The 13,567-nt window shown below is 42.2% G+C and overlaps 1 protein-coding gene across 1 annotated transcript; it reads right to left on the bottom strand.

Annotated features, from left to right (window-relative positions):
- Positions 1–407: 407 nt before the first annotated feature.
- LOC118622344 (developmental pluripotency-associated protein 4-like) lies at positions 408–1,297 on the bottom strand. Its single transcript, XM_036249785.1, is given in 2 exon segments — positions 408–715; positions 718–1,297. Coding segments are annotated over 2 exon segments (888 nt in total).
- Between the last annotated feature and the right edge of the window lie 12,270 nt (positions 1,298–13,567).

Raw genomic sequence — 13,567 nt, 5'->3', positions numbered from 1 at the left:
AGCAGGCGGGGGCGGGAACCCAGCCTGGAGCGCAGCTTGGTCTCCCCACTCCCTTCGCAAGGTGACTTCGGGTTCCCGCTGTGAAAGGGCTGCCGGGTCCCTTGTTCCAGCCGGGGAACCGGGGAATCGGGGAATCGTTGGATGGTGTGAGTGACTTTTTCATCTTAACTGCAATGAATAATAATTTGTGAAATGCTTGTCCATTTGAAACCATGAATGCCTGTCCCCTAACAGACGGAGCAGCAGGCACTGTCGGGAGTCTGGGGGTAGCATCTCCCCACACCGGCCTGTGGGCCCGGGACGCAGGAAGCATGGAGGGTGTCGAGCAGCCTGGGGTTCGGCCTGTCAGTGGCACCGTGGAGTTGATAGTAGTCATTATAATCATCACTCTTTCTTGCATTATAATCTCACTGGAGGCTTTTTATTAATACCTTATTCCTACGAATGCACTTGGGACGCAGCATGTTGTCCTCCGGGTGGGGGGGTGGGAAGGCGCAGGCAGGTAGCAAGAAGAGCGCACACACTGTCCCTTGTTTCTCAGGGACCCAGGCTTGCCCAGCATAAAACTGCAGCTGAACCCAACCGTCTGGGTCTGCAGGGAGACTTGGTCCATGGACCACACACCACCTGACCTCAGAGGCCTCCTGTGGGGACGCGGCGGGCTCCACCTTTCCCGCCTGGGCTGCAATTCTGCTCCAGGAGGCAAACAGCCTCGGGTGGCAGAGGTCAGGAAAACATTGTCCGTGCCCTCAAGGAGAGCAGTGGCCCCTTCAAGAGCAGGCACCCCCGCCTCAAGGGGAGCAATCACTTCCGGAAGACCCAAACTGTCCAGAGTCGTTTCCCCCTTCTCCATCTCCAGTTTTCTTTGTGATTCTGTCAACATCTTGGCTTCCTTTGCTGTGGTGGGAAAATCCTTTAGATCATGGGAAGCATATTCACACAGCCCCTTATATCCTTCCAATTTCAAGCCTCTGGTGCTCAGCTTTAATTGTTGGCAAGACCTCACGATGTCTCGGCGAAGCAGATTAACTGGCAGCAATTTAATGGGCAATGGAGGAATTGGTATCTTCTTGTGAATTCTTATTCTTTTATTGCCCGGCTCGATCTTTTGTGGACAGGCAGCTTTGTCATCTTTCATAGATCTCTTCCGTTTGGTCTCCTTCCCTGAGGTTCCTTGTGTACTTAGTTCACCAGCAGCGTGATTTTTCTCTTTAGCTCCTACTGCTTGGAATTTGCAAGACTTTTTTGCTCCCCCTGACTTCTTTGTGGAGTTCTTCTTGCCTTTTGCGTTTTCCATACTGAGAAAAGAAGTCAAGGTTGATGAAAGGGAAATCTTCTTACTTCTCTGAGCTGGTATTATTTTAAATGAATTAAATTACATTTATTTAAGTGAATTGAATTACAAATAAAAAGTAACATAAAAAATAAGACAGAAAATATAACTGTTCATGTGTTTTATATTAGATTCAACTAACATAAATTACTCCATGAACTCGCTATAAAAGTTTCTAAATAGTCTTGATTCCTGTGTTTATCTTATCATACAAACAAATAGCAATAAAACTCAGTTCAGATTGGCTCTGGGTAGCATTGCAGGGAGCCACAGAGCTCCAGCATGCCTTTAACCTACAGTCCCACCGAGGCCCCACCCCAGGCCAATTACATCAGCGCGCGTGCGCTCTCTCTCTCTCTCTTTTTAAAATCAAGATCTCCAGGTAATTCTAATAAGTAGCTTTGTGAAGGGTTGCAGTTACTACAGTATGCCACCTGAAAAGTGGCTCTTGTAGGTGCCTGTCCTTAAATAAGCCCTTCAATGTTTGGTGATAACATTTTGGGGGGCCTTCCTACTCAAGACCCTTCTTAAATTCTCACTAAGTCTATGACCATGTTTTCTAAAGGAATTCATCATATGGCAGGAAGTAGGTATTAGGGTATTGTGTGACATCAGGGGTAAATACAAAGGTATGACACAAAAAAGATGACCCTTTTAAGTACTAATTCTCATCATAGTTATGTGGGAATCCCACTCCCAGGAAAGAGTAAACACATTTGAGTCACCTTTGATGTCAAAGTCAAACAGGGATAAGGTCTAATGGCCATAACTGAAGATTCACTCAGCAGAGGCAGCTGTACAAGCCCTAGGAACGCCTTAGGGTGTCAGAGCTCCTGCCCTCCTGGGCTTAATGATCACTGTAACTTTAGAGAGAGGTGTGTTAGTGACTTTGTCTATAGGGCATGATCCAATCTGGTTGAATTTGATCCATTAATTTTACTTAGGCCCAGCAGATGCTAATGACTTAGGACCAAACAAGAATTACGTCTTTTGAAAGATCAGGCTTTAACTTGTTCAGTACTAATTGCCTACAGGCTTTCCTCCTGCAGAACTACATGAAGGTAACTGTAGCTGATGGATTCGGCCATGGGTCCTGACAGAGGGCTGAAGTAGTAAAAAAAAAAAGTTGTCCTGGCCAGCATGGTTCAGTGGTGAGAGCATTGGCCTGCACACCGAAGGGTCACGGGTTTGATTCCTGGTCAAGGGCATGTGCCTGGGTTGCAGGTTCAATGCCCCACCACCACCACCCCGGTCGGGTAAATGTGGGAAGCAAGCAATCAATGTGTCTCTTTCACATCGTTTCTCTCTCTCTCTCCCTCCCTCCCTTCCCTTCTTTCTAAGAAGCAATGGCAGGACATAACCTGGGATGAGGATTAAAAAAAAACAAACAAACCATCACCCATGCACCACATCCTCTAAACTGTGACCTCAATCTCATGAGTGCTGAGGTACAAAGCATACCACTTACCAGCCATATATATATATTATATATATATATATATTATATATATTATAAAGCAGGGCTAGAGCTGAAGTGCCAGCCATCATATTGCTGTTGGGTATCAGCCCGTGAGTGTGCCAGGGGAGAAGCTAGTATTGCCCAGCCACTAAGTTCAAAGGTCTGAGGTTCCTCTTCTGGACTCTGATACCTAGAGTTCCAGTGTATTAGTCACGGATGGAACAGGCAGTGGCAAGTGGCACACCTGCTATTGCTCCTATCTGCTTAATTTCTGCTTAATAAATCCTACTCTGGGAGTCCTGGTAGCATGATGCCTGGCTGTTTGCTAGGCTTCTATGACATTTACTGACAACAGGGGGCATAGAGAGGTCATGACTCAGGGGAAAACTTTGCCAGAGGAGTCAAGACCTTTGGAGATGTCAATCTAAGGTGCATTAGGATTGTCGAGGTGCATTCCCCTTATATGGTAGCAAAGGAACTCAAGGAAACCCTCCACATCTGAAACAGGGCAGAGCACTCTCTCCCCCCTCCGTTTAGTGGAATCAGCAGCTATAACCCAATTCCACAGGTGTGTGCTTTGCAGAGCTGCCAGCACAAAGCAAGCATTACCTTCTCCGGATGACTCTTGTAGGAAAATAAACTATTGAGAGATAGCTACCTGCCAGAAACCGTAACAGATCAGTACTAAGGGCACAAGTAACTATGCCTTATAAAGGAGATCAACAGTAAATTGATCAATGTTCCAATGGGTTGTGCATACAATGCTATGGAAGCACAAAAGAAGAAATATCAAACACTAAGAAAAGTCAGTGAGGACTTCAAAGAGGAGGTGACATTTGAGGTGTGCCTCACAGGGTAGGTCTATGACCCACTTGGGGAACTCTCATTCAGGACCTTCCAAGCTGCATTCAGTTAACATCTGTATCTAGATGACACATGGATATTTTCTAGAAACCTGCATTTTACATATATGGCACACCCTTGATGCTTGCAAAGGAAACATTTTGAGACACTCCAGAATCTTTAAATTCACAAATACAAATTAAACTGTAGAGGCTGAATAAGCAGCCAGGCTTACTCATTGACTTCACTTCTACACATGAGCCACGTGGCAGCACATAGATGTAGCCGGGGGTTGCAAGCACAAAATTCTATGAGACTAGCGTGCTTTAGAGAATAATCTTCCAGATGGTAGTGGGATTATCCTAGTATTCCAGAGAAGTGTGATGCTGCAGGCCAGAGAGCAACAGAGTCATTGTCTCCCAGGACGATGACTAGGGCCTGGTGGTGAAGCTTGTTGCACTCTTGGTTACTTGGAAAACACAGCAGAGGCTACAGAGAAGGAGGAGATTAGTGTCTGGCCTTCTGTTACATGACCTAATGAGTCACCATGGGCCAAGATGCATTCCTTACAGCTGGAAAGAATGAAAGCATGTATCATTTATTGAATACACTCACTGTGTTCTTGGCACAGTGCTAAGAGCATCACAAATACATTAGCGCATATTTGTCACCTAAGCCCTGACATTTATGTCCCCACTTCTGAGATGAGGAAACTGAGCTTGGAGAAGTTAGGCAATGCACTCAAGGTCATACAGAGTAGAAAGCAATAGATCTGGGATTAATCCAGAACTGCCTGTCATCTCAGCTTTTTGACCTTTCTTTGTCCTTCGTTAAACATAGAGGACTATTAGTTTGGCAGAAAGGAAAAAAGACCAATACTCTTGAAGATTTGTGAGTGGCTGGGGACCTGCTCCTCTACCAGGGCGCCCCCATGCTTATTTCCTGAGTGGCCCTGAGAAGTAAGACAGGGGTTCCCATGCCAAGCATTGCCAGAGATCTGGTCTTTGTCTTTCACAGGTTGCGTGGCCCGTGACAGGAATTCTACATGTCAGGGCTGAATATATGTTACTAGAAATAGATTCCTCCAGGAAGTCATATTTGTACAGCTTAAATAGAAGTAAAGAAAACTGGAAGCAAGACACAGCATTCTAATCTGTGGTTGAATCATGCACCATAATTAAGCCTTCTCATTTCCTACTCTTTCCTTCTTCATCTTGCAAATGTCTCCATCTGTGACTCACCCTTTTTGCAGCAACATTACTCCCTCATATTTCTTTTTCTTGTCTTGCTATTTTCTCCATCAACTCTGTTTTTTAACTTTTCTAGGAAGATCCTATTGGTTATTGAACTTATCAAAGGGTCAAGTAGAAGAGACAGTTCTTGAAGAAACATGAAGAATTCATATTAAACAAGTCAAGGCCCACAGGATTATGATTTAGTGACTGATTTCAATGAGAACATTATATACGTAAATTAGTTCAACATATTTTGGGAGCCTAATTTTTGGCTGGACCTATTCTACCTGTTGAGGACATCAAAATCAATCAGAAAACAAACTTTTTGGGTATTATGAACTAAATGTTTATATCATCCTCAAATGTATAGGTTGGAGATGGAGTCTTTGGGGAGTAATAAGGTTATTGAATGGGTCTTTCATTAGGTAGAGCCCTCATGAATGGGATCAGTGTCCTTACAAGAAGAGACAGGAGAGAAATGATCTCTGTCATATGAGGATACAGCCATCTGCAAACAAGGGAGAGTGTCTCACCAGGAACTGAATGGGCTGGCACCTTAATTTTGGAATTCCCAGCAACTGTGAGGAATAAATTTCTATTGTTGAAGATACCCAGTTCATGATAATTTGTCAAAGCATTCCAAGCTGAATGAGATAATGGGGTGGACCAAGCCATAAAAAGATAATGTCAATAAAATGTGGTAAGTGTTATGACGGAGATAGATACAAGTTTATAAGAGCTCTTCATCTTTCCCAGGGGTTCCAGGAAAGTTACCGAAGGAAAAAAATGACATCTCAGTTCATTCCTACAACATGAATTAGAATTAGTTAAGAGAAGGCAGAGGAGTAAGAAAGGGAGGAAGGACATTTCAGACCCAGAATTTTCAGTAGATGCACCTATTATGTTTGGAGAATTACAAGGAGCATAATGTTTCCAGGAGGCAAAGTTGCAGGTGATGAGATGCAGGAGTGAGGCTGGGGAGACAGTCAGAACCATGTTAGAAACAGTTTGAATGTCTGTCAAGAAGCATGCACATCACCCTTTAGGGGATGGAGTGATGGAGTAGCCCAGAGGATTTGAAGAAAGAGAATTGTCATAACCACATAGTTAGTAGAGTGGTCTGTAGGGTGAAGCACAAAAACATGGGATGCCAGTCCAGAGAAAAGGTGCTTGGACTTGCTTTGGGGACTGGCACTGGGCCTTCGCAGGGTAAATGGGGGAGACATAAAGCTATCAGCACTTGGATTGAGGGGTTGTGTGAAGTGCAGAGAGGAATACAAATCTTTTCTGAGACCCTTCTTGAATTGTTGCTTATGCATAGCAAGGTTTACCCTAATAGGAATGTTGAACCCCTGCAGAGGTCCTTCTGTGGTTCATCCTCAGACTCCTGTTGAATGCCAGGGCAGCCCTTTCTTCTTTAGCCTTGGGTCCAGGGATTTGACATGCTTCCCTCTCCTTTAGTAACTTCTAGCATTCTGTTTGTTTTCTGGGGGACTTTCCCCTCCAACCTAGATGTGGCATGCGTGTTAAGCTTCCCAAATATCGTCTTCGCTTGCTATTCAAAAACACAAATCCATTTTTCTTTCATAGCATTTTCTGTGATTGCAATTAATTAGTGCCAATATTATTTATTTAGTGTTTATCCTTCTGCTGCTACCTATTTTTGATGGCACGCATCAGGCACCAACTCTGTTCAGTGGGACCACTAAGAGGTGCAGGAGAGAGATCACTGAACAGCCAGGGAAGGGAAATTGGCAGGAAGCCTGAGCTGGGCAGCTGAGGGGGAACCAGATTGCACCAGGGTATTGTCTGCTTAGAGTCACCCCTGAGACTGCTGTTGTGCTCACTCCTGGATTCAAAACTCTGTTCGTGCGACATTCTGAATGAGTTTCTGATCGTTTCTAAGCCTTTGTCTCAGAGGGCAGCATGCCTGGTCCTGGCTACTGGGAAGTGGGAAAGGAATGATCGTTTTCTATTCACTTGCAGGTAGGACGTTGGGAAGCAAGGCCTTTTCTTCCCCCTCAAACTCTTTGGGGCTCCCTGCCACCTCCCCGTCACATAAGTACTGGAATTCTGAGTTTTACATCTATCTCTGTATCTTTATCATATCACACACACACACACACACACACACACACACACACACACACACACACTATACACATGCACATATATTACTCACCTGCCAGACAGGAAGTTTCCTGAGGGTAGACAGTGCCTCAGTCTCATTCACTGTCATGGTCCTCAGTGCCAGGCAGTCAGTATCAGACAAGACTAGATAGTAAATACTCAGCAAATATTTCCTGGCTAAATGTGAGAATAGGTGAATGAATGTGCCATTTATTTATATATTTATTCATTTGAATCCTCACCGTAGAATATTTTTCCATTTATTTTCAGAGAAAATGGGAGCGAGGGACAAGAGAGAGGGAGGGAGGGAGAGAGAGAGAGAGAGAGAGAGAGAGAGAGAGAGACAGGTGAGGGGTTATCAAGGTGAGAGAGCACATAGATTGGTTGCCTCTCACAGGACCCCGACCAGGGCCAGGGACCAAAGCACAACCAAGGTACGTGCCCTTAACTGTAACCAAACCTGTGACTCATTGGTCTGCGGGCCGATGCTCTAACCACTGAACCAAACCAGACACTAACTGGAATTGCTCCCGTCTTCTGCTTGTTTCATGGTTTATCAAGCCCACCCTCATCCCACTTCTGAATTTCAAATTTTAGCAAGGGTACCATAGTTCCTCAGTCCACCACGCTTACCCTTTTCCCCGACTGGAAATTGATCCAAGCAATGCCATCAGTATCCCTCAGGGCAGCTAAGCTGTTTGCCTTTTCTCGGATCTCCAGACTTGATAAGAATCAGCCTCGGAGGTCTGGAAAGCTCAGCCGAGGGAGAAACCTGCAGGCCATTTCCTTCCAGAAGTCAGAGAAGGTGAACCTCTCCCTTGGCCATGTTTAAAGGGAGTTGGCAATGGACCTAAATTCAGAGCTATTTGCAATCTGAACTAGTTGTTCCCTCTGATCAACAGCAATATTGAAATTCTGGGGAAATACAACAGTGTTTGGAGATGAACTATCTTTGTTTTGACTTTTTGATTGCCTTAAAGAGTGAGCTGGGTAGGCAAAGCCATATAACAATTATATAAAACATTACCCTTTTAAGACATTGTAAACTAAAAAATCATCATAAGATCTTATCTCTTAAACACTATTATGTTGATGCTGCTGCAAGCTTGAAGATTTAAACAATGCAAAGTTAGCAGTTTAATGCTAATGACTTGTCTTCAGAAATAACTCTCCTTCTGGGGGACTTTTTAACCTGAAAGATTTTGAAAACACACACAGGTACACACACACTTCAAAGGTTTCATTGATGTCATCAGTTTCTTGAGTAATATTGTCTCAACATGGGAGCTTCCTACCTTTTACCAGATAGGATATACGTATTTTAAAATTTCTCCAGCTCTTGGGTATTGGTAGCTGCTGCCTTTAACTTGGATTTAGAAATCTTCCTGAGAATAAAATTTGTTGTCAGAATAAAGCACATTTGACTCTTTGCAAGCTGCCAAAATGTGAAGTCTTGTGGTTAGGTATTTTGGAAAACTGGCAGGTTTTGTTTACATACTGTGGTCTTTCTCCAAATTTATCCCACATCCCACAAGTCTAGGACCTTCCAATGTAATTGCTGTGGGACGAGCGGGAGTCTGAAAAGGCTTCCCCGGTTACCAGATCCCTTCCATCTCCCAAACACGTGCCGTGAGCGCCCAGAGAGCTTCCCTTTACTGAAAAAATAATAAAATTAAATAAGAAATGCTGACCTACAGGAATACCTGAATCCAATTTGCTGTACAAATGAGAACCTTTTCTTCTCTAGATTGGATGCAGAGAATTTTTTTTTCAATGTTTATAATTTAACAATTGCTTAGAGCCTTTCATCTGAAAGCAATTTACGCATGTTGGGCCCAATTATCCTAACATGCTTAAAGCTTACCAGTATTTTTCCTCTTTAGCCTTGATGCCTTAGTCTCATTGGACAGGGCCCTATGCCTACAGCAAACCTTAAACCTAATCATGGAAGTGTTTTATGGATTAAAATGCCACAAGACCTTTCTTGCCCCCGAAAGAATAATATCTCAGTGTTTCTGTATCTTCTTCTTACAGAGATTTAAATACTTTGTCTGTGAAAAAGATCCAGTCATTCCATGCAATATTCAGCCAGAAGAGATGAACCCATACTTCCTTCCTGTTACTTTCATTTTGGAAGGCAGCAATGCGGCTCATCCACAGCAGCCAACGTGCTGTCTTAATCTGGCACCATCCAGCCATCTGGAGCCATCGGCTCTGGCCACTGGGTAAGAAGGCTCATTCAGCCAGTTCATTCAAGAAATACTTATTGAATGCTTACACTGTGCCAGGCATAGGCTAGATACTGGAGAGAAAGTGGTGGGAAAGCAAGGCATGTGTATCCAGGAGTTTGCAATTCTGAAGGAGATAATATACACACAAATAGTTCATTATAACACTGATGAACACTATGATGGGAGAAGAGCTGGGCCCGGGGAGGAGCCCCTGACCAAGGGGGAGGACATAAAGGAAGGCTTCCCAAAGAAGTGGGAGCCAAGATGAAGTATGAATGGTTATCACATAAAAAGGAGGGAGGAAGAGTGTTCTGGAGAGGAAGTAGTAGCATATTGGAAAGCCCAGCACCTGAATGTTTCAGGAACGGGATATGTTTCTTTTAGCTGAAGGATTGAGTGTAGGGTTGCATGCGATAAAAGATGTTGTTGAGAGATAAATAGAATCCAGCCCATTTGGTCCTTGTGAACCCTAAGAAGAATTTTGGATACTTTCCTAAAGGAAATGGGGAGCCACGAGAGGACTTTATACAAAGGAATGGCAGGCAGTGATGGCACTTTTGGAATGAATATTTTGGCTGCAGTGTGCGGAGTAGATTGGATGGGGATTTGGGGTCATAAAGGAGAAGGATGTGGGTGACCATGCGGATGAAGAGAACTTGAACTACTCAAGCGAGAATCAGTTGGATGAATCTGTTGCCGTGACTGAGAAGATGTGAGAGATTTAGGCGTCAAAGATAAGACTCAGATTTTTGCTCAGTAATTTCCCTACTATCGGCCCAACTTTCATGAATTCTCCCAGGTAATTAGTTTCATGGAGCATTATCGCATGGGATCTTCAATCCCGGGATTCTCAGGAGTATCCAAACTATCAGACACCTGGATATTGTTGCATTGTTAAGAAGTAACTTAACGGAAATCTCAAATACAACAAATAAACTATACAAAACGTTAAGTAGGTGGCACAAGCCCTGAAAGTTTCCATGTGACTAATTCTGTAAACACATCCGACCTCATGTGCAAACACAGACTCTCAGCTCGGAGAAGAGGACAGAGGACTCAAGCAAGAGATTCTGTTCTCAGCATCCCTGTTTGGGCAGCACCTCAGGGTTTCCAAGCTGTCAGAGAGCTGAAGCCCCGAGGAGGCACCTTTGCCCAACACCCCCGCACCTCTCCTGCCCACGCTGCTCTGATCCACGATCCCAGCATTTACTGTTTTACAAAATGAGGTTCTCAAAAATACTGTACTTGACGAAAATAACAAAAAGAAAAAGGCACAGCGAAAGTTTGCGAGTCACTGTTCTTTACAGTTGTCTTTCTCAAGCTCAGAGCGGCTGGCCCTGGCAAGTCAACGCACCTCTTTGTCTCCAGTTTTCTCATCCACAAAATAAGATCACGATCTCAATGTCACAGGATTGTGGGGATGATCAAAAGAGGTATTTGTATTACAGTGCATTTTAAAAGTGAACTTTATTGAGGTATCATTTATGTCTAATAAACTGAATCCATTTAAACTGCCCAGTTGGATGAGTTTTGACAGGGCGTTCACCTCTGTGACCATTGCCACAATCAGACGTCAGAAGGTTTGCATCACCCCAAAAGATGCCCCGTGCCCCTTTTGCAGTCCCTTCTTCTGCACCCTCTGGAACCACCCATCTGCTGTCTATCGCGAAGGTTAGTTTGCATATTTCAGTATTTTATGTAAATAAGATCATATAGTATGTACTGCTTGCTTTTTTTCACACAGCAGAACAATTCAGAGATTCATCTGTTTGTTGTACATTAATTTATTTTTAATTGCTGAATAGTATTGCATTGTATGGAAGTGCATTTTGTTCACCTGTGGATGGTCATTTGGATGATTTCCTGTTTGGGGCTATAGTGGATAGAACTGCTCTTCGACTACACGTTTTTGTGTGGACTGAAAGTGCTATTTGAACCGCGAAATGGCGTTTAATATATACTTTTATTATTCAGATGTTAAAATCATTGTGGCTTTTATAGGAAATTTCTGTCTCATGTAAGAGCAATTTCTGTTTATTGATTTCTTGGGAACAGAAATGGTGTTAATGCGTATAGCATTTCTCTGAATGTGGTAAATATTCGGCCTCATTTCAAAAGAATTTGCAACATTTCTTATAGACCCGTGAGAATAAAACTTTTCATGCGAAATATAAAATTGTAAAGTGACATAAATTTTTTAAAAATTGTAAAGCCCTTTGTAAAAAGCATGTTTTGATCCGAGCCTGTTCGTGCTCCAGACGATGCTATTCCCTTGACACGGCACTGAAGTCCCTTTGACTCCGTGGGATCTGTGCCCGTAAACTGAGAAAAGAATATATGCAGCAATTGTGCTAATTACAACAGACTTATTGTTCAGATCAAAAAGCTCACTGGGGCCTTGCCTGGGGGGAGTCAGCGTTGACATTTTATTTGCTTTTTGACTACTGAACTTAATGGAATATCTATTTGTTTTCAATGAAGAGTTTTAGAATCTTCTCAAGTTATGTTGCACTGTTGCTCCCTAAGGAAATAGATACAAACTAAAGTACATAGTTCCTGATTTTCCAAGGGTCAGGTGAATCTAGTGCTCACCTCCTCTTTGAAGCTCTTCAGATTGCCAAGTAGAATGATCATTTCATTCTCTCTCCTTTCCTTACATGAAACAGTGCCTTCCTTGCTTTACAGTGTTACATAGAAAGTAATAATATATACTACTAATAGTGATATATACTAATTTTCTAGTATATATTGTTATTTTCTATTCTAAACTTCCTGACTTCCATCTTTTCTTTGTTCAAAGAAAGGAGTAGTTCCATATAATTTTGACAACTCTTAACTGATCCCAGGCAGCAGTTTTCAAAGGGATTGTTCTCAAGACCCCTTTTATATGCTTAAAAATTATCAAGCGCCCCAAAGCACTTTTAATTATGTGATTTATATCTATCAATATTTAACCTATTGGAAATTAAAACCCCCCAAATTTAGTTTTAATTCTTTAAAATAATAAAACGATTACATATTCAAATCAATAATATATTTCTAGGAAAATAATTATATTTTCTAAAGGAAAAAAGTGCAGTAAGAAAATATAGTGGTATTCTTTTACATTTTTGAAGAAAACTCTTTAATGCCTATCTACTAGACAATGCCTCAAAACTGCTTCTGCATTTAATCTGTTGCAATATCACATCTCACGTAGCCTCAGAAGGAGTGTGAAAACATCAAAAACTGTCTTAGTGTGATTATGAAATACATTTTGACCTTTCAGAGCCCCTGAAATATACAGATCTACATTTCAGCTCTTGAACTGCTGATATTATTCATTTACATCAACGCAGGGTTGGGCTAAAGTAGGTTTACAGTTGCGAGGCTGTGAAACAGAGTTTATTCTTGTATTATTATTTATTAATTATTGCATTATTTTCCATTCAAACAACTGTAAGCTACTTTGACAAACCCTGTATTGGGAGATTTCCTCTAGTGTTTCCTGGATCTTTGAAAACTGAAATTCTTGTCATTGCTATGGCATGACGATTGATTTATTATCAAGTAAATCTGTTCAATATAAATACAGTTAATGGAAAGTAGCATGTTTGGACTTTTCTTATGTATTAAATCTTCATAATCAATTATAACTAATATAGTTAGTTTACTGGTGACTGTGATTTTTAAATTGGCTCTGCCATTATATATAAGATATACAAATATATATAGATAAGGTATGTAATGGTAGAACTAACTTAAAAAATAGATACCAGTAAAGATATATAGATATAGATACAGTCAGAGATATTTAAAACAAGGTGAGACAACCTCTCTGTGCAAACTCTTATCATGAAACCTAACACAGTATATATTATAATACATTTTTTTATTGTCTTACTGGATTATGGTCTCCTAGGGCAGTTTCTGTGTCTTTTTATTATTGTAGTTTTATTGCCCAACATCACTCCTGAATCCCTGATAATTACAAAATTTATTGCATAAGATACATTGAGGATATCTCACAGACTTATTGGTAATATAACTATACATATGACTCTAATACTTGATTGACAAAATTAGTTTCAAACTTAGAGGGGACAACTCTTAAAAATTGAAGTGCACATGGCCAGGTACCTGTTCCTTAGCTTGGCTCGGCACTAAGCTCCAGTGCGAAGGGGCGTTGCCAGGTGAGCAGGACCGCTCCCGGTGCCCTTGGAAGTGCCTCTTAAGAGCAGAGGGTCAGAGCAGTCAGAGGTCATTCAGCAAGGTCCTTTGAGTGCAGCAAACCAGACACAACGGAGACTCAGGATGAGCTGAATTGGGAGGCCAGGGGTAAAGGAACGTCAGATAT

Source organism: Molossus molossus, unplaced genomic scaffold (assembly GCF_014108415.1).
Source record: "Molossus molossus isolate mMolMol1 unplaced genomic scaffold, mMolMol1.p scaffold_m16_p_9, whole genome shotgun sequence".
Classification (NCBI taxonomy): domain Eukaryota; kingdom Metazoa; phylum Chordata; class Mammalia; order Chiroptera; family Molossidae; genus Molossus; species Molossus molossus.
Note: the sequence above shows the minus strand (reverse complement) of the source record. Positions and strands in the feature narration are given on the sequence as shown.